General features: G+C 38.1%; 2 protein-coding genes across 2 annotated transcripts; one reads left to right on the top strand and one right to left on the bottom strand.

Annotated features, from left to right (window-relative positions):
* The first annotated feature begins 13,933 nt into the window (after positions 1–13,933).
* LOC126375081 (alpha-(1,3)-fucosyltransferase C-like) lies at positions 13,934–23,359 on the top strand. The gene is made up of 5 exons (XM_050021924.1): positions 13,934–14,298; positions 15,053–15,154; positions 20,240–21,097; positions 22,104–22,360; positions 23,265–23,359. The coding sequence occupies exons 1-5, from the start codon at positions 13,934–13,936 to the stop codon at positions 23,357–23,359; spliced, it is 1,677 nt and encodes a 558-aa protein (XP_049877881.1).
* Positions 23,360–24,332: 973 nt separating this feature from the next.
* Positions 24,333–26,791, bottom strand: LOC126375080 (alpha-(1,3)-fucosyltransferase C-like). Its single transcript, XM_050021923.1, has 3 exons — positions 26,774–26,791; positions 25,272–26,078; positions 24,333–24,494 (listed from the first exon to the last, which is right to left on the bottom strand). The coding sequence occupies exons 1-3, from the start codon at positions 26,789–26,791 to the stop codon at positions 24,333–24,335; spliced, it is 987 nt and encodes a 328-aa protein (XP_049877880.1).
* Positions 26,792–27,493: the final 702 nt, after the last annotated feature.

Here is a 27,493-nt window from a genome sequence, read left to right as displayed (position 1 = left end):
TCCCATACGATAGAAGAAGAAGATTATATATTAATTCATGTGTGGACATTACTTTCTGATTAAATATGGCAAGTACCTTCATATACTTCATCATAATGACCATTATTAATGGCTATAGGCTAATCAATGGATTGTGTCCTCTAACATGATGGACTAATGTTATGGGCGATAGGCTGATCCCTTATCACCATAAGGTTCATCATATCCAGCTTACGACATCGTATCAACAGTGGCTGCAAGTTGTCTTTGATTACTTGTGGCTCTGCCCACCCCATTAGGGATTACGGGCGTGAGTTTATGTATGTATGTATGTATAGGCTAATCAGATCGAATCGGATGATGATACTTTTTATAATACCAGTAGGTATTATCTACTTAGTTATCGTACTTAGATATCTGCAAAAGTAAAAAAAAACCCGACACTTCATACAAAACACCTCGTTACACAAACACAACACATTGACGTAATCGAACACGCGCGTTTGTGTGTGTGTCGTCTGACGCCCATACGATTGAGGACTAAAGTAAGACCGAGGGGGTGAGGTAAACCCAGCTCAGCCGCAGGGAGCGGAGAGTTGCCATTCTATACGTAGTTATTCCTTATTCTATGCTATCGGCCGACTATCGAAAATCGACTGTTGGCCTTACAGGTAGTCGTAAATATCGTAATGTTAAAACACATAAAATGGCCTAGAATGACAGAAGGAAGACAATGCTCCTCTTTTCCCAATACAGGCTAATGTAAAAGGGACACGAAAATGAACTATTCTGACAGACGGTATTGAAATGAAGCTATTGTAATGGGTGCACGATTTCAAATTCTATGAATTTATCGACTAAGCAGTTTTAATACATTAAATGACTTAAGCACAGGATAATAAACACTGAACTTTTAATTATGGTTGTTATTACAAATTGTTATTTAAACCCTGTGTTACTGTCAATAATATATAATTAGTGGCATAAATACCTAGGAGGTAGTAATGATCAAAATTATTACTCTATTCAAAATGCTTGGAGTATTTCAACGTATTGTTTGGGGGACCAGTTCGATAGGAAGTCTGATATATATTAGCTGATATGTTGCGTGTTCTTATTAGGTAGAATAGCAAAATAATATAGCTATCTATACTAATATTATAAATGGGAAAGTATGTGTGTCTGTTTGTCCGTCTTTCACGGCAAAACGGAGCGACGGATTGACGTGATTTTTAAGTGGAAATAGTTGAAGGGATAGAGAGTGACATAGGCTATTTGTTGTCTCTTTCTAATCCCCCACTTCCCTAAAATGCGGGGTTGAAGTTTGTATGGAGCATTCCGCAATTTTCAAGGTTTCTACCTTCTAGCTAAAATTTGGTATTGGGACTATAAGTGACTAACAAAAAAATGGTGCATCATTTTTCTTTGGAAATCTGCTCCCAACCCGTATGTGGGGATATGTATATGGGACGTTTCGCAGTTTTCAAAGTAGGAAGCTAAAAATTGGTGGGTACATTAGGAAAGGCGAGCCGTGTTACCCCGAATTTAACGCGAGCGAAGCCGCGGGCAAAAGCTAGATTAAGATAAAACTTTAACGGAAAAAAACATTTAAGTACTTTTGGATCACCCAGGAAAACACCCAGATAAACGCTCCCTTCGAAGATAGTAAGTATACAGGGTGTTCGTACGGCGTAATGAAAAAAAAAGTTTTAATACTTGATTGTACTAAAACAAGCGTAGGGAGGTGTTTTTTTTTGTCAGAAATGTTTAATTAAAATTTTGAATTTTTGCTGCGCTGAAATGTACAAACTAGGTACCTATACAGGGTGTTAGTGACATCGTAACGAAAACTTTGATCGATGATTCAGACCATGATTCTGAGTTGATATCAAGTGGAAATTTCCATCGCAAAAATATAGAATTGAAAATAATAAAATTGTCTAGTGACTGTTCTCGTTGTTCAATTTAAATACACAATCATTAATAATTTGTCATATTTATTTATTTAGTATAAATTTGCGTTCTACGCAGCTTAAAGCACAATATGGGACTGAAAATTAATTAAAAAGTCACTAAAATTTTCATGAATTTTCTGACAAGAAATTCCACTTGATATCAACTCAGAATCATGGTCTGAATCATTCTCCAAACTTTGTGTTACGTCACTAACACTCTGTATATTGACGTTCCTTCCTTGCCGGCCAAACCCGCATAGCCATTAGTGGAAAATAATGAAGAACTATCTACCTTCATTAGGTCAATATTGGTCAGTTGAACGGGGTTAATGTTTACCTCTTACCCTTAACGACTGTTAGTAAAGAAGGAGAGAATTGTCTTTGAAACGAAATAATTTTGGAGTAGTTTTCACTAACACAGTTGGATCATAGAATAAGGAATAATACTACGTACCTACAGAACGGCAACTCTCCGTTCCCTACCAGCGTCTGAACTTTACCTCAGATGCGCGTGTACGATAACGTCAATCTGTGGTGTCTGTGTAAAACGAGGTTATTTATGTATGAAGTGTCCGGGGTGTGGTTGGCTCGACTATTAGGTATAGATGGCGAAACGGCTTACCACCTATCACGTTGGTCTAACTAAGAGCTCTGGGCGCTCGTTGAGGTGTGGGTACTTAGTTCATCCTGCGATGGATGTACCTCTGACTACCCCAATTGCGATACAGTCATGAGTTTATTGTTATGTAGTTGATCTGACGCGACTGTGTGCGTATAATCACTTACCTAGTGCTCGATCCGTAAAGGGGGTAGCGCATTGAAAAGTATCTAAGTGTGTTCCTTGATTCCTATATTCAAATTTCGCTTGAATAGAATAACCTTGTAACCCGTGCCGAATAGGTTAACGAGCCTTCCGAAGCATAAGTATACAGGAAAATTCCGCTTGATATTAACTCAGAATAAGGAGCTGAGTCATCCCTCTCAGTATTCGTTACGACGTCATTTACACCCCGTACTAGTACATACAGCTAGCTATACAAGTAGGTATGGATGTTAGTGACAACGCAACGAATACTGAGGAGGATGGTTCAGACCATAATTCTGAGTTGATATTAAATGGAATTTCCTGTCACATACAAGAAAATTGTTGTGTTTCTTTTTAATATTTTCAGTTCTATAATTTTGCGACGGAAAATTCCGCTTGATATCAACTCAGAATCATAGCTTGAATCAACCATCAAACTTTTCGTAACATTGTCACTAATACCCTGCCCTGTATGTCGTGGTAACTAAATATGTTTTGCGAAACTGCTGGACTGACCAGGTCAAAAAGAAAAATGATATAATTAAAACAAATGTAAAATAATTATTTATCAGTTACATAAAAGGTTGCCATCCATTAAGATGTAGGCAACATTTTACATCACACATTCAATGCAATTTTTTTATCATCATTGACCTGCTTCCGCCCACAACGTGTTGTATACTGTGTGATGTTAACCATCAACCTGGTTTAGTGGCTAGAGCGTTCGGGTCACGATTTGGAAGTAACGAGTTTGATTCCCTATGGGGACATTTGTTTGATTAAGACATTATAGGCTAAATCACCTGATTGTCCGAAAGTAAGTTTTGTAGGTAAGTAACGACTAGGCATTTCGTTAAATGGCCGGGATCAACCATTTAACGTGATGTTTTACTAACACTGTATTTTTCTATGTCACTAAAATATCGATACTTAATCCGATGTACTAACTATCGATATTGAAAATTCTACAAATACATTGATTAATCGATTATAGAGGTAAATTTCGTAATTGTTAGATATAATCTAACAGATTCCGTGCTATAGTAGTTAGAGTATTAGGCTTATATGGAGGTCCGGGCTCGATTCCCGACGGGGACATTGTCAAAATCACTTTGTGAGACTGTCTTTTGTTTAGTAAAGACATTGCAGTCTTAAATCACCTGATTTTCCGAAAAAGTAAGATAATTTCGTGTTCGGAGGACACGTTAAGCCGTTGGTCCCGGCTGTTACCCATAAAAACACCACCAACTCAACCAATTGAGGGGAGCCTGTGCCCAGCAGTGGGACGTATATAGGCTATTTATGAGGTAAATAAATCTCGCTCCAAACAAAAAAAAAAGTGCGGAAACGCAGTATTTGGCAGACGTGTTTTTTTCGTGGCTTTAACTTTTTTATTTGTTTATCATATTTAAAGTGATCATTTGGTTGGTCAGTGATCAGTGATCAATTGAGGGGAGGCCTGTGCCGTATTTAATATAGAGGGACGTATATAAGCTGTTTATGTTATGTTAGATAATATATAATCTTGTAACTAAATAACTATTAACGACGATAAAATAACTATTGTAAAATCTTTGCAATACTTTAGATGAAATCAATTGTATTGCAATAATCGATTATATACGTATTGGTCAAGATACTACTGTTGCTTAAAGGTAACACAGATTATTTACCGTTACACACCGTTGAAAATAGTTTACTACCATCTGTAATTTATGTCTCAAAAGTCTAAGAAGCCCATTTGAACCACCAAAACCAGTATACTTACTTAGCCCTTCATAAAACAATGGCGGAATATGAATGATAATCTTGATAGAGCAGCCTAACCTCAACTTATCAACACCTGTCGATAAAACTAATGAAAAATGAATCTTCCAACACGTAGCTGGTTGATAGCATCTCCGAAGATAAACTACTGGTCACAATTAATCAATAAGAACAACTACTTCGCCCAGTATTATGGTCTTCTTCTATTGAGTGGGTTGTGAGGTGGATTACTAACCTCATCAACTAAGTGTCAGGGTTACTATTGAGCAGCCAAAGGCCCCTGACATGACTCATGTAACGACTACATACGTAGGTAGATCAGTAAGTAGATCAGTAAGTAGTAACCGGGACCAACGGCTTAACGTGCCTTCCGAAGCATGCATCGTGTTACTTTCGGACAATCAGGTGATCAGCATGTAATGTCCTAACCAAACTATCACAAAGTGATTTTTTGTGAAATGTCCCCACCGGGATTCGAACACGGGACCTTCTTAGTAGTATGGCCGTTAGTAGTAGGTATAGTTAAGGATGCTTTGTCGATAGTTCTTTGGTTCGCATAGGATAAAATGAGGATAAATGAATTCATTTGTTTTTACAAAATATTGAATGTAAACGTTTCTAAATACGACAATGTATATGGAAATAACATAATTTAACATAACAAGCATCACGCCTGTATCTCAGAAGGGGTATGCAGAGGTGTATTTATAGTAATAAACACCCACTCCTTGCCAGCTGTGTTTCTGTCCCATATTTTATAATAGGGGGTGAGCCTAATTAACATGTTTAAAACGTAACGTACAAACAGCTCTTAAGTAACTTACTGCTCAAAATTATAGATGTCTTTTCAAATAAAGCAATAAAAAACTACACTAAAACTGTCTGTTCATCCTTTTAACTAATTTAATAAAGTGTAGAAAACGAGTCCATTACTCATTCAAGTCCAGAGGGTGGCCCCAGCTTACCATCTATCTGGAGAATCAAACAGCCATCAGGTTGTGAATCAGAGACAATCCAATATCCGTAGAATTAACATTCTTCAGGAGATCATCAATCGGGCAAATCGCCCCGATATATCTTCTGCCCCAGAGGATATCGGACTTAAAGATCTAGAGATAAAAGTGCAGCGACGGCTTATAACTTAACTAGCCTTTTCTGGTGACTTCGTCTGCGCCTCCACACAAGCATTAGTGTCGTTTCTTTTTATGTACTCAGTAAGTAGTCTGTACATGAGCCATGTCAGGGGCCTTTGGCGGCTCAATAGTAACCCTGACACCTGGGTTGATGAGGTTGGTACTCCACCTCACAACCCACACTATAGAAGGAGTGTGCTCTCGACAATATGCAAGTAGGTATGCAAAATTGTATTATGATCGTTCCAGCAATTCAGACGTGAAATTTCCGGATACAAACATAGCGACGCATGTGCTCAGCACGCCGACCGCCGCATGTTTTGTGTTATACATGCAGTCATGAGCAATATAATGTACCCACTTTAGGACTCTGTCGCACTAACATATTTTTGACATTTAGTGAGACTTACAGCTCAATTTGTCAAAAAAGTTAATGTGACATGGTACCAAAGTGTATACATGTTAATGCTCGTGACCGTACCACTTGCTTCGCCACTGTTTGTTCGTTAAAGGACAACTTCGCAGAAGGGCAAAATGTCATAAAGACAACTCTAGTACTTACAGTCATAGTCAAAAGAATAAAACCAAACTATGAAGCATATTCCCATGCGTGCGGCGCATGGCGTGCGGGGCATATGCCTCGCAGTGTTTGTATGCACCTTAACGAATTATTACTACTACTTATACATTAATATATCATGGCAAGTATATTAGGTAAATCCTATTTTATTGATGGTTTCTGAACCCAAGACATCATGTTTTCGGTTGAGCAGTTATAATGAAAAAAGCGTAATAAACCAAAAACACAAACAAACGCACCACCGTATTTATAATATTAGTTAGAATCGTTAAGGATGTTTGACCGTGAAACGGGGCCAAGGATCCCAAATTACTTAGAGAGTTATGTAAAGCCAGTAATAATTACTTGGATACCCGTTGTCTTTGGCTTTTAGGGTATGATGTGTTTACAAGTGGAACACCATTAGGCCAGTTCGGTTGGGCCGCTTTGGCGTTCTGTACATTATATTGCGAAGGACGTTTGGGTCTTTAAAGCAATAAGCGAGTTTTAAGCGTCTGTTGATCGTCTTTTGTTATTTTGTAATATGTTATACATATACTCTCTATCTCTCTCTCTCTCTCTCTCTCTCTTCTAATCCCCTGTTGGGATGTAGGGCTCGAACCTACACACACCTAAGCTATATACACACACCTCTGACATATACCTATAGATAGAGAAAATATTAAATAAGTAAAGAGCGACAAAGACATTTTGATTCATCATCATCAGCCCATTAACGTCCCCACTGCTGGGGCACGGGCCTTCCCTATGGAGATCGGTCCTTAAACCACCACGCGGGCCCAGTGCGGATTGGTGGTTATTAACGACTGCTAATGCAGGCGGGACCAACGGCTTAATGTGCCTTCCGAAGCACGGAGGAGCTCGAGGTGAAAACGTCATTTTTGACAGTTGTTGTTGTAGGTAAATGCAGAATGTATGGAGATGGTGCCACAAGATCTTTGTGGACCTATACATGGTATCTCTTACGTCAGTTACATACAAGTTCTCAATCAATAAATCGCATCGTATTACTATTATTGTCTTTGGTCCAGGGCTACTAAGTAGCCCAAACATCTCTCAGTGGAGTAATGTGATGGAGTATTCTCCATACATCCAGTTGGTTGAGGGGACGCCTGTACCTAGCAGTAACGCATACATATTTAGGATGGTTACATATATATTACTACTATTGACTTCTAATTTATTCTTCTTCTCTCGTATGGGTTGTGAGGTGGATTACCAACCCCATCATCCCTGGTGTCAGGGTTACCTACTATTGAACCGCTAAAGGCCTGACATGACTCATGTATCGACTACTTACTTACCAAGCACGGATCATCTTACTTTCGGACAATCAGGTGAACAGCCTGTAATGTCCTAACCAAACTAGGGATCACATAATATTTTTTGTGATGTTTCTCCACTGGGACTCGAACCCGGGACCTCCGGATTGTGAGCCTAACGCTCAACTACTGGACCACGGAGGCCGTCTAATTTGTTAAGTAAGTATTACAGAGCAAATCGTGCGAAAACTACTATTCAATAAACACCAATAAATCACGAAGTTGATATTTATGTCATTCGAAGTGTGAAATATTCAATCAATTTTCATTATCTTGATCGACCACAACACAGATCAGATAATGGTAACTAAACAATAAATTATCACTACGGACCTTCGAATCGGTGTTTGGAGAATTGGAAGAATCATTTGCATATTTTGACATTGAAATAACTGAGATTGTTATCTCAGAAACGGATCTAAATATGTCCCGTGACTGACCATTTCACCTGGTACAACATTTTTGAAGACAACAGGCTTGTGGGTTCTCAGAAAGGTACCTTCTTTTGACGTGACTTATTGTAGATTTGCCGCAAATGGCATTAACTACTTGGCCGGCCAAAGACAGAAAGGTACCAACCTGGGCTCATACGGCGTCGTTTAAGAGGATTATTTTTGAGAGGTCTAGACCCATAATAGGCCGATAGCGATATAAACGCTGAAAATGGGAAAAACATCGACCATACAAAGACGAGCAAACAAAATGAGATAGGTATCAAATTATAGCAGATATTTTTTTTTGACGTGACTTATTGTATATTTCCCGCAGATGGTATTAACTACTTGGTCGGACAAATGGGGAGCGCTGAAGGCTCTCAATAGCTGATAGAACATATTTATGTTTACAACTTTACTTCAATGAGTGTAGGATTTACAACCATTTTCTTAAGACCATATTATGGAGACGTTTACGCTTCAGGAAGTTTGCTGCGCTGCCGGGTCCCGACTCCATCTGACAGATGTTACATAACTAAAGCTCACGGCTTTATCCCAATGGGGTAGTCAGAGGTACATCCATCACAAGATGAAGTAAGTAACCACATATCGCCAAGCATTCCGTTAGACCGACGTGATATCCAGCCAAATGTGTTAGTGAATTCTGCACTTAATATAAATATTTACTAACTTATTGATTTGGTTGTTCCCGGGGTTTGAACCGGCGCTTCCCGATGGGAAGCAAGTCAGTGTACCACAGGGCCAGAGTGATCCAGCAGATATTTTTGTTTGAATTCGCCTTAACTAAGGTAGGAACTTGCTTGACAACCAACCTCTTTTGCGCGACCCTCGGTGCTTTATTTAGAAACCGCATCGCGGAAGTAAAACCTCATTCGAAATTCGATATCCACAGCCATACATATACATATAAATAAGTGACTTAAAAATACATATTACACAAAAGAATCGATCATTACAAGTCATTATTAGAATAAACAATAGGTAAACAAACATGCTTTGGAAGTCGAAAGTTCAAAAAACAATGATTGACGATTTCCCAGCTAAATTCATTGACGAATACGTTTTAGTGGGTCACGGAAACAGTGAAAGTCATCGTCCCACGCTCCCATCGTAATATTACGATATATACAGTAACATAGTGATGAGACAATTCCGATGGTCTCGAATACTGTTGGTTCAAAGTCGATTCGAGTTTTGATAATGTAAGTAAGTAAATATTGTGATGGATTGATAAACAAACACCGCAACTAGAGATTTCTGGAATGTAATCGTAATCATTCTTTCATTGTCCCTGTTTTTCTTTACTAGAAGGTTGCACCCGAGAGTTTTCGAGAAATGAGTTGACTATTCTGGTATGAGACCATAGCTAGGGTAAGTACATAAAGAGCGGGAAGAACAAGGAGAGCGAGTTCAGTTTCTAAAGCGATGTGGAAGTGAAGTACAATGTTTTAAGCAGTGCAAAGTGCAGTGTTGAGCGCAGTGTTAATGCAGTGCTAGTATCGTGTTTCGTGCTGTGTTCGAGTGTCGCGAAATAAAGTAAAGTGACGGTGACGGAGTTATACCGCGAAGCCCTGTGCGGAAGCTGTACCGTATGTTTAGTTAATAAATTCGTTTCTCCTTGGACTCAGTGAATTTCTTTCCAATCACGAAACCCACTTCCGTAACAATATTAAAAAGATTGGCACAAATTAAGTTACGTAATAGTTACCTCACGTGTGCTGTCTATTTGTTGAAGTAATTAATGAATGCTACGTCATAGCATCACGTCGAAAAAAGAACAATGAGGAAAGCAACCAAAACAGTTTGAGTGAATGATTATATTCCCTATACATCCTTTGAGGCGCATTGAGGCAAGTAGGCACCTTATAGTAAGAATGCGTTCTAAAATTATAACACATTTTGTAAGCTCGGACATCGAATATTTTCAAATAAAGAAAAGATAGGTATTCTGTTCAAATTCTTTTTTTTTACTCTGGAATAAAACAAGCTCGTACAAGTTGTGAACATCACTACAATAAAATGATATCTAAGGTCATAACCAAACAGACACAGAATGTGTGTGCATATGTCTTTATCGTGGTCATTTGTCAAATCGTCGAAATCTCGGATTTTCGGTTTTTATAACCTACCGTTGCGTGTGCGTTTATTTTTATGTGTTAATTTCGTTTCGGCCATCAAATGTAATTATTGTTTGTAAAGTGTTTCGTGGTTTTTGGAATTCGACGTATTATAACTTCCGGAGAGATTTCACAGAATCAGGGAAATATGCTTAGTAAGACTCAAGTGGTAAAAAAGAGAGGCAAGAGGCAAGGCAACGAGAAACAGAGTCGGAAAATTCACAATATTTTAAATAAAGTTCAGGAAGTAAGCGAAATTGCAAATAATAATAATTAGGGCAATTGAAGTGAAAGAGATAAAAATAGACATAAAAAGTCCCATATACTTACTGAAGTGTCGATTGTTATAATCCCTTGTGAAAAGTACCTGCTCAAAACCGGCATAGAAGAAGAAAGAATTAATATTTGTTTGAACATTTTGGCGAGAATGGACGATGCGAAAGTGGTGTGTGCATGCTTGTCTACCCCAATGGGAAATGTGTGTGATATTATTAGTAGACAGGCAGTAAAAGACTTCATCAAACTTGTCCTCTTATCACCTTATCACCTTCGTGATTTCGAAGTTCATCATTTTCAGTCCAAGGCTTTTACAACAATCGTGACATCCCAACTACAAAATACATATAATAAAGAAAAAAAGGGAGTCCTGTTAACTACCAAGTAAAATCATATGCCCAGTAATCACCAGAAAATGGTGGAGGGCATCTGGTAATTGTTAATAACCGCACCATAAAGGCACATCCGGATAAGATGTTAACACGTATAGATTGTGGACGTAGTGAGGAATCAATTTTGGACCTCCAAAAGTCTTCGGATTTTTTAATTTGTTTTATGTGGTCAAGCATTGTATTTTAAAGTTTGAATTATACTTTGGCAACAGCTTGGGTACATATATAGGTACCAAACAGACCATAGAAATAAGGGAGATATGCTCTCAGAACTATATTACAAGAGTCCGCGAGCGGTCGCATCAAGACATTTCTGGCTGGACCGCTACATCGATTTACCCGCCATCCATTGTGTAGTAACACAAGCGTTAGTTGTAGTTGCGTGATACCAAAGACGCAATGAATGATGTGGAAAGTTTTATAATACAATTGTTGCCTCGCATAGGTAGTATGCTCGTTTTGTGCATATTTCGCTGCATATCGTGCATATTGTGGGCAGAACACGTCATCAATGGGACAACCTGACGCCACTCCTGATTTACTAAAATTCATTCAACAAATAGACAGTACAAGTGAGCGAGCTATTATGTAACTTATGAAAATAATTTAATGACTTTTGAAAATAACTTTATAGTAAGTACTTACGTAAAGGTGGCGCATTACGCATTAAATTTGTACAGACTTCCCTCAATACGATCCTGGTTACGCCCGCGACTCAAAATCAATTTGATCGGCACCATATACTTTGAACCGTCAAAACACTCAAGACCGATTATTACGAATCGGTAAGTTGTTTGAGATAATCTAGCAACATTATATTGTAGCGTCCAAACACACACAACTCACATATTTTGTTTCTAAAGTTGCTTGATCTTTCGCAACATACTTGCAACCTACAGACTGCCACCAAGCCTTCTGTTTGCAAATATTCTTCAAGGTTTCAATCATGGTATAAGAAGACCAGGTATTCTCAATCCTACGACAAGCCGCCATTGCTAGCCCATTGATGACGTGTGTGTTACCACTGCGTTAGCATTAAATTGGTATCTTCAACAAGGACGTAAATTTTATAATTGAAAATTAATTGAATTACTGACTAATGTATTTAATTACTATTACTTGTCACATATATTAAAACTATTTATAAAAAATATTAAAACTGTAAGTAAATCTTTTACTAAATGTTCAAAATTTCCTTGCCAAGTAAATATAAAATCAATGGTCGTGGGTAATTTATTTTTTACCAAAATGGCAACACAGGGTCGGATGACGTCAGCTGGGCTAATCTTGAGATGTTAGCTGTCAGTTTTGAGCATACCGTCTTCTTAACAATGGTTTCAATAACATTCCATTGTAATAATTATAAATTCTACCTATTGAGGCGGTTATCAAGCGACGCGGTAGACCGCGCGGTGCGGCGGTGCTCGTGTGTAAAAAATCGATTTACTTACATAATAAGTCAATAAATACTACTTGCCGAGCTTGAGCGCCAACCGCGACCGTTTGATAACCGCCATGTTGTAAAAATTGCCAACTGAAAGTGATTAAAAACCTATATGATCTACATTAGGATTACCTAATGTCAAAAAATCCATAAGGATTTTTAAGCAAATCCGATTTCGGCCATAGCCCACGAGAGGCTTTGGCGTAGTTTACCGTACAACTTCATACTACAGAGGTCACGTCTTCAAAATAAATAGACTCCTCTTATAGCGATATTTTTGTCCTGCTTCTGAGAAATGTTTGTAAATCCTATCATTTATTTACGAAAGCCTCTTTTATATACCTTGCCCGGTTCTATTGTGTTTTGTACCAAAGTATTTGGATGTAACACCACTGGACAGATCCCATTAATACACTCATACCTGATGATAAGTTGATTCCTTTGTAGTTATTAGTTTGGGTGAAGAAGATTTTGTTATTGAATGATTTGGAAGTTCTCAAAGGAAATGAATTGATAAAATATTCAGTTCTCCTGAACTAGCAGAATTTTGATCGGGATTCTTCACCACAGGCTTTGAACTACATGCTGTTTACTTATGCAGTTATATGAAGGGTAACTGATTGCGTAGCCAATATGTTGCCGGCAACGGAATCCCTAATAATTTCAAGTTGGTGGCGCAACCATGGTGTCCCAGTGAGATACGGACCTAAAGCATGAGACCCTCTTTGACATGATACAAAATAAGAAAATGGACCAATATAGATACGTAATACAAGTTTTACAATTTTACCGCTACCTACTACCACAATACTATAATTGGCAGCTCCACAATTGATTGCTTAGAGTAAAATTGCGTTGCTTCATTGCCATTGTATTTCACACAGTCATATAAAAATAAATAAACAATTACACAATTTTCTTTAAAGCTATTGTCTAGCATATCTTTTATATTGTTTAATGAAAAATAATTCATTTCATTTCGTGTGTTTTGGATAATTCAGTCATTTTCCATTAAATATAATCATTAGTTGATTCTGAAGTCGCTTGAAAAGATTATCAGATGCCTCACTACTTATTTGGAGACACGGATTTTATTATCCAGTTCCCTAAATTATTCTTTTCCACCAAATTATTTATATTTATCTTTTTATTAAGTTGTGATTACGTCATTTATTCGGAGTGTTCTGATGAAATGGGCAGAAATAATTATACTGAAAAAACGCTATTCTCCGTAACAAATCCCACATGCGCTGTGTCTACAGCTACAGAGAAAGGATATGAAAAATCATCATCAGAAGAATATGAAAAAAAGGAACCAATGATATACATTCTGATATGGTCAACCAAACATGTCAAAACATGGTCCGAAGAGAAGGTACACAGTTTCATTCAACATCAATGTTCGTCCACTAATTGCTACTTAACTTTAGACAGGAATTTATTTGGCGACGACATCACGAAGTTTGATGCTATCGTCTTTGATGGAACTGATTTGGTGCTCAGAAACACGAAATTACCCATGGTTCGGTCATTCAAACAGAAATACATGTTTTTTAGCCAAGAGCCTGCAGAAAATTTTCCCATTTGCAATGAAACGTATGACGGTTTCTTCAACTGGACTGTAACGTACAAATTGGATTCTGATATTGTTTTCAGTTATTTTCATATAAAGAATAATAATGGAGAAGTTGTTGGTCCAAAGCGGAATATGGAATGGGTTACAGATATGGAGGAAATTGATAAACAATTGGAAAAGAGATTACGACACAAAACTAAAGCCGCAGCGTGGTTTGTGTCCCGATGCGATTCTAAAACTGACAGAAATGTATTTGTCCGAAATCTGCAGAAGCATTTAAACAAGTATAACTTAACAGTGGACGTATACGGCAAATGTGGATCTTTGCAGTGCCCTAGATCACAATCGGATGTGTGCGATGCGATGCTTGAAAAGGATTACTATTTCTACTTGGCCTTAGAAAACTCATTTGATGAAGATTACGTTACAGAAAAGGTACTAAGAGCTATGCAGAACAATGTAGTACCCATAGTATACGGTGGAGCGAATTATTCTAGGTATGTGTTTTCGTAATGGATAGTTGAATAATGATCATTAGGTAGGCCTCCGTGGTCCAGTGGTTGAACGTTGAGTTCGCGATCCGGACGCCCCGGGTTCGAATCCCGGTGGGGACATATCACGAAAATCACTATGTGATCCCTAGTTTGGTTAGGACATTGCAGGCTGATCACCTGATTGTCCGAAAGTAGATGATCCGTGCTTCAGAAGGCACGTTATCGCGTTGGTCTCGGTTACTACTTATTGATGTAAGTATGTAGTCGTTACATGAGCCATGTTAGGGGCCTTTAGCGGCTCAGTAATAACCCTGACACCAGCGTTGATGAGGTTAGTATTCCACTTCACAACCCACACGATAAGAAGAATTTGAAATCGTAGATTTTATAACTTCTTCAATAACCCGGCACGTCTAGCTACGTTCTCTTCTTTTACATTATATTCGGTTTCACCATAGTTGGTCTTATTTTATGTTCGCCCTAGCTACTTTGGTCAGATTTCCTAACCACTCGGCCGCATCAGGTATCTTGAGGACAAACATCATCTTCATTGGGGTCTAGCTTACCTGAAATGTCACTCTGGATCATCCACCAGATCTCTTAATTCCCTCTATTTCTACAAGCCATGGAAAAGAGTTTCCTCACGATATGGGCTTTCGTTCTTCATATTTAATGCCCGTGCCAATTGAGCCTGGATTCAGATATTATGACAATTCAATTCAATCAGTATTTTAAATATATTTAATTACTTTTCCAGATTCTTGCCACCTGGGTCGTACATAGACGGCCGCGCGTACTCTGCTTACGACCTGGCAGATATTATGTATGGTCTGATGCTGTCCCAGACGGCGTACAGTCAGTACTTCAGATGGAAGAAATATTACACATACCATGATTCAATGAAACACAACATCTGCAAGTTATGCGATACGACCAATGGGGAAAAACTGCATGCCTTTAGTATGTACAAACACTTTAGGAAGTGGTGGAATGATGATTTCAAAGAAGCTTGTATTTCTAACGAATACTACAATGATATCTCCGAAGATACAACGAAACACTCCAACCAACCCGCAGTGGAGCAGCGTGAGCGTGATGAAGTATGCTCCATACCACCTCCGGATGATTGAGGGAAGGCATGTACCCAACGTACACTAATATTGTATAAGCTGGACGCATATGTATTTTTTGTTTATGTTCTCTCTCTTTATTTAAGAGCTGCGCTCTTGTCGGTGGAGTAATCGCCTCCATTTTCATTACTCCATAGATAGGGCGTGTAGAACGGTGGCTGCCACAATCGCCTTCTGCTCGTGTTTATGTTATATTTCCGAAATTAAACATATTAATAATTCCACTATTTCCTTCAGCCTCGTTAATTATTCAAATCTAAAGCATTACCAAGTGCAATAAAAGTTAATATTTACATTATTTATATTATTATTATTGTAAATATTAACGCTACCAGCATTAGTACTTAAAATTGTTGATCGGTATCAATCGACTAAATGGTAATAGGTCCAATAGTTCAAGCGTGAAATTTTAACAGACGGAGAGATTTTATTACAAATATAAAAATATTTCAAACTTTCGTTTTTTTAATATTCTTTTAGTTATTATTAAATAAAACCTTTTTTATGGATCATGGGTCTCCCGTCAGTGAATGAAAGAGTGGTGTGTATCGCCACTAATCAGATATGGTACCTCATACATGTTTTTTTTCTCGGAGCTCGTTAAGAATCCCCTTGGATAATGAAGGGCGTTAACAAGCTCTTTCATCCGACGTCTCACCGCTGGTAATTACTGCGACAGCTAATCGACACCGTCATCTTACAGCTTCACAGAGACTGAATTCAAATATTGATATAGGTCTTCTTTGCGAGTCGATGGCTATTGATATAGGTGTACACAGTATACAAATAATAAGGGATATCCACAAATTAATGTTTAGATTTACACATTGTTTTAGAAGAATGAAAACCAAACAAAGTACATTCCAATTATGTATTTGAAAATTCTGTTCACTTTTGCTTACATGTCACTCTTTTGTTAAACACAAAATAAATGACATATCATCATCATTGGCCTTATACGTCTGTTTCAGACGATTTATGACGTCATTGCCTCGAAGAAATGCACTTTCTTTCATGGCTGACAAAACGACATAATACAACCAGAAACCTAGAAAAACAATCGCTCAATAACAGTTTAAGTAGGTTTTCATGTATGCAAGTCACCACCTAACCCACTAAAATACATTATTTTGAACTTATGCTCGTAATCTCTAAGGGTTTTATCTCACTAGGATGGTGGCGCGACCGTGGTTGTACCACCATGGTGTCTTCGTGAGATATGTAATAGGATGCGCAAAGCTGCACGTATTCAGAAGATAACTTGCAGACACTTTGATATACAATCCTACGATTTTACAACTGTATAAGTGAGAACCCTCAGCGCTCTCCCTCAGTGCCAAGTAGTTAATGCCATCTGCGGCAAATCTACAATAAGTCACGTCAAAAAAAAAACCTCAGCGCTCCCCATTTGTACAGTCAAGTAGTTAATGCCATATTGACTGACAGCGCCAAGATGGCGACAATGCGACAATGATGTACTTTGACAGAAGGATTTAACCATTAACTAACCTTCTTTAGAGATCAGTGACCTCCAAATATGAGGGTGATTTGTAGATTTTGCTTGTTTTGGGTTAAGTCCTTGTCTGAAGTGTCTACCCTTTTCAAAGCCAAGTTTTTTGACCGAGTAACCATTAGTTCGGGTTTATCATCGGGCTACATCGCCTGCTAATGGATTTACTTACCTCTGTTGTAAAAGGTAGCCGCCATTATTGATATTTCGGTAGAAATGCTCTTTGTTTCCGTAAGGGTAGGTACTTACCCACAAATATAAACACACTTCCGCGAGCCCTAATGGAATGGACAGTGCCAAATATGTACGGTCACGAGTACTACACTTTGATACCATGTCACATTAACTTTTTTGACAAATTAAACCGTAAGTCTCATTAAATGTCAAACATGATAGTGCGACAGGGTTCTAAAGTGGGTACATGATATTACTCATGACTGTATGTCAAGCTAATCTGCGAGCATTTTTTTAATATACGATCAGGTTAATAAAACAAAAATCGAGCTTATCTGTTCTGTGACAGTGATTATAGTTCTATATAAAACTGAAACTTCTGACAGCGCGTATGATGCGGACAAAATTTCTTCTACTTTCTTGGTCAGCTTTAGGTGGATATGAGAATATTGAGAGGTCACAAGCACTTCGCCCAAATGAACAGCTACACATCATGCTAGGACATAAAGTCTTAGGCAACCAGGGGCGGTAATGTCTCCAAATAAAACCATTGATACTTACTTATATAAGACTATGCATTTGTATAATTTCTCATTTCTCATTTTGCGACTATAAAACCCTTTAGGTCAGTACCTGACTAGAACAACGAACTTGATTAGACTAATTCTTCCACCAATGTCGAAAATCTTTGTAAGTACACACTAAAAGTTTGAACTGTTACCCTATTACTCATCGCGTCGCGTACGTTACAGATGTTGGATTTGCCTGCATCATGGTATGTGTAATATTTCTGCCAGAAATGCATTTTTGGAGATATGTGACCTAAACTCTATTGGGCTGGTTTTCCCTTCGCGGGTTGGAAGGTCAGATAGGCTGTCGCTTCTGTAAAAAACCGGATCTGTCAAATCTTCAGGTTAGGTAAACTGACCCTGTGAGGTACGAGATAATGCTAGGGGGGGATGATGATGTCTTGGTTAAAATAAAGTGTCTGGTCTTCTAATTTGTTTTGAACTGATTAATAGTAGCGACTCCATAAATCATTTCTTTTCCGAAAATCATGGCAAGTATTACGATACTATTAATCGTCGGTATTCCATGGTTAAGCTTCATTAGTAAATTATTTGTTAAATTTTACTTAGAATTTTGCAATTATAAAGTTACTTAAAGCGAAAGGTCCTTTTGAAACACAAAACCCATTGTTTCACAATGGTGAACAACATAATCAAACATAATGAGACAATGGTGTCCGGATTTTGGAAAAGGATAAGTAAATAAGTATTCTTATGCCTAAACAAATAAACTTCTGAAGGAATAACGAAAACATATACTTAATGCTAACCTAGAATTATTTGCTCCGCCATACACAATAGGGACTACATTGTTCTGCATAGAATTTAGTACCTACTGTTTCTGTAACATAATCTTCATCAAATGAGTTTTCTAAGGCCATGTATAAATAGTAATCTTTTTCAAGCATCGCATTGCACGAATCCTTGAAGTTTGGACACTTCAAATGTCCGCATTTGCCGTATATGTCTACTATTAAGTTAAACTTATTTAAATGCTCCTGTAGATTACGCATAAATTCATTTCTGCCATTCCGGGTGTCGCAATTGGACACAAACCACGTTGCAGCTATAGTTTTGTTCTATAGTCTCTTTTGCAACTGTTCATCAATATCCCCTATCTGTAAGCCATTCCACATCTCGCTTCGGACCTGCAACATCTCCATCATTATACTTAATTTTAAAAAGAATGTTCAGGAATATCAGACTAATTTATACGTCATAGTGCAGTTAAAGAAATCATCATATATATGTTTTTACAAACGGGATTTCTATCTGCCGACTCCATAGTGTAAAATATATATTTCTGACATGGTGTTCTGAAGTCGGGTACACCTCGATATTTGTACTCGAAGCAACGATGAAGGATGACGGTATCAAAATTCGTGATGTCGTCACCAAATAGGCTTCTATTTAAAGTGATGTAGCAGTTGGTGTACGGACATTCATTTTGGATGCAAAAGGGGAAGCCTGTCGACCTTCCAGTGTACGTGACGTCAGAATCAGAATGTATAACAATTCTGGTGTTTCATTTTTCTCCCTAACTTCTGCAGCGCATCTGGGCTTTCTGACTGAAAAGTGTGTTACTTCATGGTGATTCTCGTTATCCTTTTCGTCAGAATACTCTGAATACAGGACATAGATACAAAGTAATGTGACACAAATAAAAGACGAGCTATAAAGCTTTTAGATAACAAAACGAGGCCTTTGTCTTTAAATATAGAGTGAGACATTTTACGTTTCTCTCACAATATGGTCTACTAATAAATAATAAGCCTTTTCATATTGGCTTCGGCTCCACGCACACCTTTTTATTTATTTTTTTCAAGATTCCTTAACATAACATAACAACATAACAAATACTTTATTGCTCAAACAGGAAAAAAACAAAATACAAAACAAAAGAGAAATAGAAAAGTTCCGAGAAGATACATAGAAGTAATAATAAATACTTAAAACTAGCCCGCCTATTGACTATCCGCTTAGGCCGCCGATTGTACTTCTCCTGTCACATTTGTAATTGTTTTTAGTGTTGTGTTTATGTACAATAAAGCGTTTTTGTATTGTATTGTAATACTTTAGTGCACACTGTACGTAAAGGAAAAGCTAAGAACCAAAAACTACGTAATATGTACGGAATATGTTCTCAGTAAAAGTTGTAAACATTTCTTGTTTACCTGTTTTTTCCGTTAACTCCATTTGCATGATTGCCAGTTGGTAAGAGCTATCTATGACTTATGAGTCAGCCTGTATATAAGTTGTTTTTATATGTTACTAGTTACTTAGGTTAAGGAATTTATTGTATAGGCCTTTGTAGCGTGAAATAAATAGTTATACCAATACACCATAGGCGTGACAGCATAAAAATAAATAAACAATACTCCCTATTCTTTAAACATGTTGTATAGCAAATGTTTCACTATAAATTGTTCTTGGAGAGTCCAGTCATTTGCCACTAGACAGCCATCGGCATATGTTCAAATAACTCGTTAATGTTACCAAATGGCTTGCTATCTTTTTGGAGGTAAAACCCTCACTGTGTTCTCTAAACGATTTTGTTATAGCTCGTCTTTTATTTGTGTCACTTTATTTTTCGGATCCTACGTCATGGCCTCACAGTATTCTAATGAAAAGGACAATACTAAAGAAACAAAATTCTCAGTAAGAAAGCACAGGTGCGCTGTCGACGCTAGGAAGAATGAGATGAAGGAACTGATATATATCCTTATGTGGCATGAGCAGGGGCATCACATTTTTACCGAAGATGAATGCCTGTACACCAATTGTTACATCACTTTTAACAGAAGCCTCTTTGGCGATGACATCGCGAAATTTGATGCTGTCATCTCATACAACGGCATACCTCATGTACGATCACCAAGACAAAAATATATATTCTACACTATGGAGTCGGCAGACCGCTTTCCCGTTTGTAAAGACATATATGATGGATTCTTTAACTGGACTATGACGTACAAATTGGATTCTGATATTGGTCAAAGTTATTTTCTCATTAAGAACAATAATGGGGAAGTTGTTGGTCCAAAAAGAAATATGGAATGGGTTACAGATATGGAGGAGAAGATCGATGAACAATTGAAAAAGAGGCTACGGAACAAAACTAAAGCCGCGGCGTGGTTTGTGTCAGATTGTCGCGCCCGAAGTGGCAGAGATAAATTTGTGCGTAATCTACAGAAACAATTAAACAAGTATAACTTGACAGTGGATGTATACGGCAAATGCGGACCTTTGAAATGCCCAAAATCACAATCGGATGTGTGCGATGCGATGCTTGAAAAAGATTACTATTTCTACATGGCCCTAGAAAATTCATTTGATGAAGATTATGTTACAGAAAAACTACTGAGAGCTATGCAAAACAATGTAGTTCCAATAGTGTATGGCGGAGCTAATTATTCAAGGTATGAGTGTTTTCGTCAAACATTCCAAAATTAACATTTTCTAGTATACTTATTTATGAAAGGATAAAGGTCGATTAAGTAACTATTAAATTAGTTGTTTTAATGGCCCCGATTCCTGCAGACACATCCTAACATTTTAATTATTTACTTATACATGTAATTTTCTTATCCGCCAAAAAAGAAAGGGACTCAGGCGAATAAAATGGGCATATCTCGCTCATATGTAGGTAATCCATTTCACTTGTGCTGTCAACTTAATTCTGTCGGGTTTTTGGCCAATATACAATTTTGGATAGGTTTTTTAAACTTTTACCTGAAATTTACATTGCTCCAAAAATTTTATGCCTGTTGATTACCCGTCCCTTTCCCTTTCGGCGGATATGAAAATGATAGGTATGACTTAAGAATAAAATTAGATGGTGTGTACAGTCATGAGCAATATAATGTACCCACTTTAGGACTCTGTCACACTAACATATTTGAAATTTAGTGAGACTGTTCAATTTGTCAAAAAAGTTAATGTGTGGTACCAAAGTGTATACATATTAATCCTCGTGACCGTACTAGAATCAGCACCAATGTTTACTTGTACTTACTGTCATCGGCAGTATTTTTTTGGAAACATTGAAAGGTAAGTATTTTTAGTTTTAATTTTGAACCTAACGACCTCCGTGGTCCAGTGGTTGAGCGTTGGGCTCACGATCCGGAGGTCCCGAGTGCGATTCCCGGTGGGGACATATTACAAAAATTACTTTGTGATCCTGATTGTCCGAAAATAGATGATCCGTGCTTCAGAAGGCACGTTAAGGCGTTGGTCCCGGTTACTACTTACTGATGTAAGTAAGTAGTCGTTACATGAGCCATGTCAGGGGCCTTTGGCGGCTCAATAGTAACCCTGACACCAGGGTTGATGAGGTTGGTACTCCACCTCACAACCCACACGATACAAAAAGAAGATTTAGAACCTTAGCTAATTTAAATTTAACAAGACATTTAATGTTTCCAGATTCTTGCCACCTGGGTCGTACATAGACGGCCGCGCGTACTCTGCTTACGACCTGGCAGATATTATGTATGGTCTGATGCTGTCCCAGACGGCGTACAGTCAGTACTTCAGATGGAAGAAATATTACACATACCACGATGCAGACAAATCTAACTCCTGTATCTTATGCGAGGCGATGAACAACAGGGAAAAAGTTGAAACGCATAGTGTCCATAATCATTTTAGACATTGGTGGAATAATAATTTCAATAAAGTCTGTAAGTAAGTAAGTAAGTAAGTTGTAAGTAAGTAAAATATTTATTTCCTCTACAAATAAATATTTTACTTACTACTGTACCTGTACCCACACCTAATCATCTTCTTCTCTTGTGTGAATTGTGAGATCAGAGACCGATCTCATCAACTCTGGTATCTGGGTCCTACATATTATAATAGAGTCCAAAGCAGAAACAGGTTATTAGAAATTATAGAAATTCTTAAACTGTTGAAATAAATTATTGTTTTAAATACGTTTTTTATTTGGAGTCATTACCGCCGGCCACCTGCATCGGCCTATCATCTGTAGTATGATAGTTAGACTTCATCATGGGCGTTAAGCCGATGACTTGTTACTAACACTTCAGGGCCGCGTAACGGATCCCGCCAACGTGGTTGAAGTTTTTCCTCATTCAGCGCTTATCGCTATCGGCCCATAAACTGCCTATATACGTCCCACTGCTGGGCACAGGCCTCCCCTCAATCAACCGGAGGGGGTATGGAGCATACTTCACCACGCTGCTCCACTGCGGATTGGTGGAGGTGTTTTTACGGCTAATAGCCGGGACCAACGGCTTAACGTGCCCTCCGAAGCACGGAATCATCTTACTTTTTCGGACAATCAGGTGATTCAAGCCTGAAAAGTCCTTACCAAACAAAGGACAGTCTAACAAAGTGATATCGACAATGTCCCCATCGGGAATCGAACCCGGACCTCCAGATCGTGAGCCTAACGCTCTAACCACTAGACCATGGAGGCTGTTACTAGTATAGTGTCGGCTAACTAGGGTCGATTGATTAAATATAATCCTCCCAGTCGACGCCCTGAGCCGACGTTCTCAACTGGGCACCCTCAGGCCTTTTGTCTTATTTTTTGCTTTGTCGCTTTGAAATCGCATCTTTCAGGTGATGATGGAATATTTATCATTTACATAGGTGTATCTCGACTGAACGTGAAACTAAACTTAAGAGGATTGAAGGCTGCACGCTCGGGGAGCTAAGCGCTGCAGCCTATAATTCTACATTTCCTTGCTATGCCGTGCCAAATGAATATCCTGAATACTCACTGGATATCCTTATCTTTCCGGGATGTCGTAAAACAGAGAGAGGAATTGGGTATCTAATTACTTATCTACATCTATTACCATATAACTCGTCACATGCATCTTAGGACTTCACATCAAAACTGACTGCTTCTTCTGATGACTTGTTGATGACGCTAACATAATGGTTGTATGAGAAAAATTGCATTGATTGACGAAAGGAAGCAGGGTGCTTTGTTAATAGTAAATCATAAGTTAGAAGGAAATGACCAATTATTTACCCAAAGGTTAACGATACAATATAACATTAATAAAATCTCAGGGTTCTCGAAATGTATTTGAACTTTCATAAAAAAATCTAAGTACCTATTGACCGAATTTTTCATGTCAATTCAAACAATGGTTGTTGTCAAAGGTCGCGATCAATCACGAAGTGACACAAAAATTATCCACAAAAAAAAACAAAAATATATAAATAGTTTATGAACATCACAAAATATTGAACATTTTTATTACTTTCTATTGAACTTGGTTTGGCATTGCATTAGATTAAACAATTTCGTTAGATAATTTATCTAAGGACACAATCAGATAATGCTCCTGCAGCGCTGCAACAGTGCACCTCTTTTGAAGGGGACCTATGAGACCATCTCTAAGCTTTATTCAACCTGGATGTTTCTGATAAGAACAACCGAAATGAGAGAATACTATACAATCCCACAAACGAGACTGCTCAGCAGAAAAAAGTGAATTAGGTAAGTACTTAATAATTTTCGCATGCTAATTGGATATATGGATAAGTTATCCACGTTTCTTAAAATATGTTTTGATTTTACAATTTCGTTTGATGCGATTATTCCACCATTGTCTAAAGTGTTTGTACACACTATATGTTTGAACTTTTTCCCTTGTATTCATCGCTTCGCACAATTTACAGATGTTGTGTTTCGTTGAATTGTGATATGTGTAGTATTTCTTCCATCTGAAGTACTGACTGTACGCCGTCTGGGACAGCATCAGACCATACATAATATCTGCCAGGTCGTAAGGAGAGTACGCGCGGCCGTCTATGTACGACCCAGGCGGTAAGAATCTGAAAAGATTAAATATGTCTTCATTAATACAAAATGGCTGGTGTTCTGTTTAAGTTATAGAGTCAAACTCAATAAATATGCCAATAATACCAACAAATAAAATACATGGTAATAAAAACACGATATGAATATTCCATGTAAATTCTTAGCTACTGAAAGTGGAAAATAGTCTGCCGCCGTGTAAACACCTCTTAAAATTTTAAGTTATATTTATTACATTCTGGGAATCTGTAAGGTCTGTCTGAAGCCTGGAGGATACTCATCCAGCAAGCTTAACACAAATGTGTTAGAGGACGTACGTACTGAATACTCTGAACTGAATTGAAAGAGGACTACCGCGAATAGAGGACTATTGCATTAAAAGTATCTATGTAGTAAGAATGGTGCTCCTGAATTTTGCTGACAACTCAATACTCCTGACTGAGGATGTCGGGGAGCTTAACATCGTGCTCGGAGAACTTCATAACACTCCTTTGAAGGGCAGCTCTAATACGTCTAAAATCAAGATAATAACGGACATCGACGTGTGTGATATCGGTGTGTGGAGTACTATCCAACCGAAGTCATTGACATCTTGGACATGGTGTTATCTTTTGGTCGGACTTCTCAGATACAAATGTTAGCTAGACAGATCCTGCTGGGTTATTTGAAGATCACATAAAATCTACGATTTCAATGCCCGTATTGAAACATCCATAACGAAAACACATATACCTAGAATAATTTGCACCGCCATATACAATAGGGACGACATTGTTCTGCATAGCTCTTAGTACCTTTTCTGTAACATAGTCTTCATCAAATGAGTTTTCTAAGGCCATATAGAAATAGTAATCTTTTTCAAGCATCGCATTACACACATCTGATTGTGATCTAGGGCACTTCAAAGGTCCGCATTTGCCGTATATATCCACCGTTAAGTTATACTTGCTTAAATGCTCCTGTAGATCACTCACAAAGTCATCCCTATCATTTGCAGTGCTGCAAAAAGACACAAACCACGCTGCAGCCTTAGTTTTGTTTCGTATTATTTGTTCCAAGTGTTTATCAATGTTCTCCATATCTACAATCCATTCCATGTTCCTCTTTGGCCCGACAATTTCCCCATTACTATTTTTAATATGAAAGTAAGTGTAAACAATATCTGAATTCAATCTGTACGTTATTGTCCAGTTGAAGAAATTATCATAAGTTTCATCACAACTGGGAAAGCGGTGTGCCGACTCCATTGAGTAAAATATGTATTTCTGCTTTGGTGACCGGACCTGTGGCATCTGAAGTTTGCCATGTTTACGTGAAAAGTGAGAACTCTCAAAGATGACAGCATCAAACCTCGAGATGTCGCCGCCAAAGAGCTTCCTGTTAACAGTGAAGTAGCAATTGGTGTATGGACACTCATTTTCGATGAAAATGCGTTGTTTCTCCACTTGCCAAGGTCTATAATATCGTTTCGACCACATAAGAATGTAAATAATTTCCGTTGTTTCATATTTCACACCTGTGTAGTTCACAGGGCACCTGGGCTTTCTCACTGAGAATTGTGTTTTTGAAGTGTGATTCTTCCTGTTCATTTCATCAGAATTCTGCGAATACGTGACATAGGCACCACAAATTAATGTGACACAAATAAAAGACGAGCCACAAAGAAATCGGTTAGAGAACCATATGAGGCCTTTGCCTCCAAATAGATAACGAGACATCAGGTAACTTTTGCGAGATAACTTCAACTACGGCTGTTTTATGGAAAATGACGGGCTTCAAGATTCAAGACCCACTTTTAAGGAATATTTTCCATGAACAATAAATGAGGAAATATTTGTTATACAACGATTTTGAAGAATAGTGCATTATTCGGGTGGTATTTGTTTATTTATTTTTGTGCTGCTATGGGGACAAATACACTCACTACCAGCTGACCGACGCGCACGCAATGAAGCGCAACGGTTGGACGTAGCGTGGAGATAGTGCTATGTAAGGATTATTCATCAATAAATTGATTCTTTGTGCCTTGGATTGCATTTACATTTTATTGTCCACGTTTCCAGCGAAACTCAAGAATTTGAAAGTAGAAGCAGTAAAGCTATTAACTAACAGCCAATATGGTTAATACAACAGAATTAGTGAGAGTAAAGGAATCCAGTACTTAATCGGCTTGTTCAATCTCAACTAAATATTGGTAAGTAACCATGTGGTCATGTGAATTAAGGTTCTTGATCTTGATTATTTTGTATTCGCTGTGGTATTGGCGAGTTTTCGCAGTTCATAAAAAAGTAAGTACCTCTTTACTTTTGGTCATTATGCCTTGGAGGAGTCCTATTGCCAGCAGCGGACGATTCCAGCTGATGATGATGATGATAGACTTCCATCTATGAAAAATATCTATATATTAGTGAAGAACAAAATGTATATATTAGTTATATATATTATCGATGGAGCGGAAAGGTTCTAGAATGGCGACCACGTGTCGGGCGACGCTCAGTGGGTAGGCCCGCTACAAGGTGGACCGACGATCTGGTGAAGGTCGCGGGAAGCCGCTGGATGCGGGCAGCGCAGGACCGATCGATTGGAGATCCTTGGGAAAGGCCTATGCCCAACAGTGGGCGTCGTACGGCTGATGATGATGAGTTTTATATATTATAAACTTACACTTGTGATCCCTAAACGCGTGGGTAGAGTTTAGTCAATTAGAGTTATATGTAAAAAAATCAACTGGGTTCATCTTTAGGTATGCTAACCATAACCAACCACACAATTCCATTAGATATGCTGCAGTTTTTTTAGTATTGGTTCCTTTCAAACCCGTCACATGGCGTAGCTCAAGAGAGCGTGACCGAACAAATAGAGACGGGTTTCGTGTGGCAAGTCGAGCGCGAAACGCAAACACTGTTAAAAGCCAATTTGTGCCGGCTGACTTACACCAAAACCTGATTGAACTGTACAACTTCAAAGTTCTAAAACAGACGTACACTCCCGGACATCACGTTAATCATTATAGTCG

Source organism: Pectinophora gossypiella, chromosome 18 (assembly GCF_024362695.1).
Source record: "Pectinophora gossypiella chromosome 18, ilPecGoss1.1, whole genome shotgun sequence".
Taxonomy (NCBI): Eukaryota; Metazoa; Arthropoda; class Insecta; order Lepidoptera; family Gelechiidae; genus Pectinophora; species Pectinophora gossypiella.
This window is presented reverse-complemented; position numbering and strand designations above follow the sequence as displayed.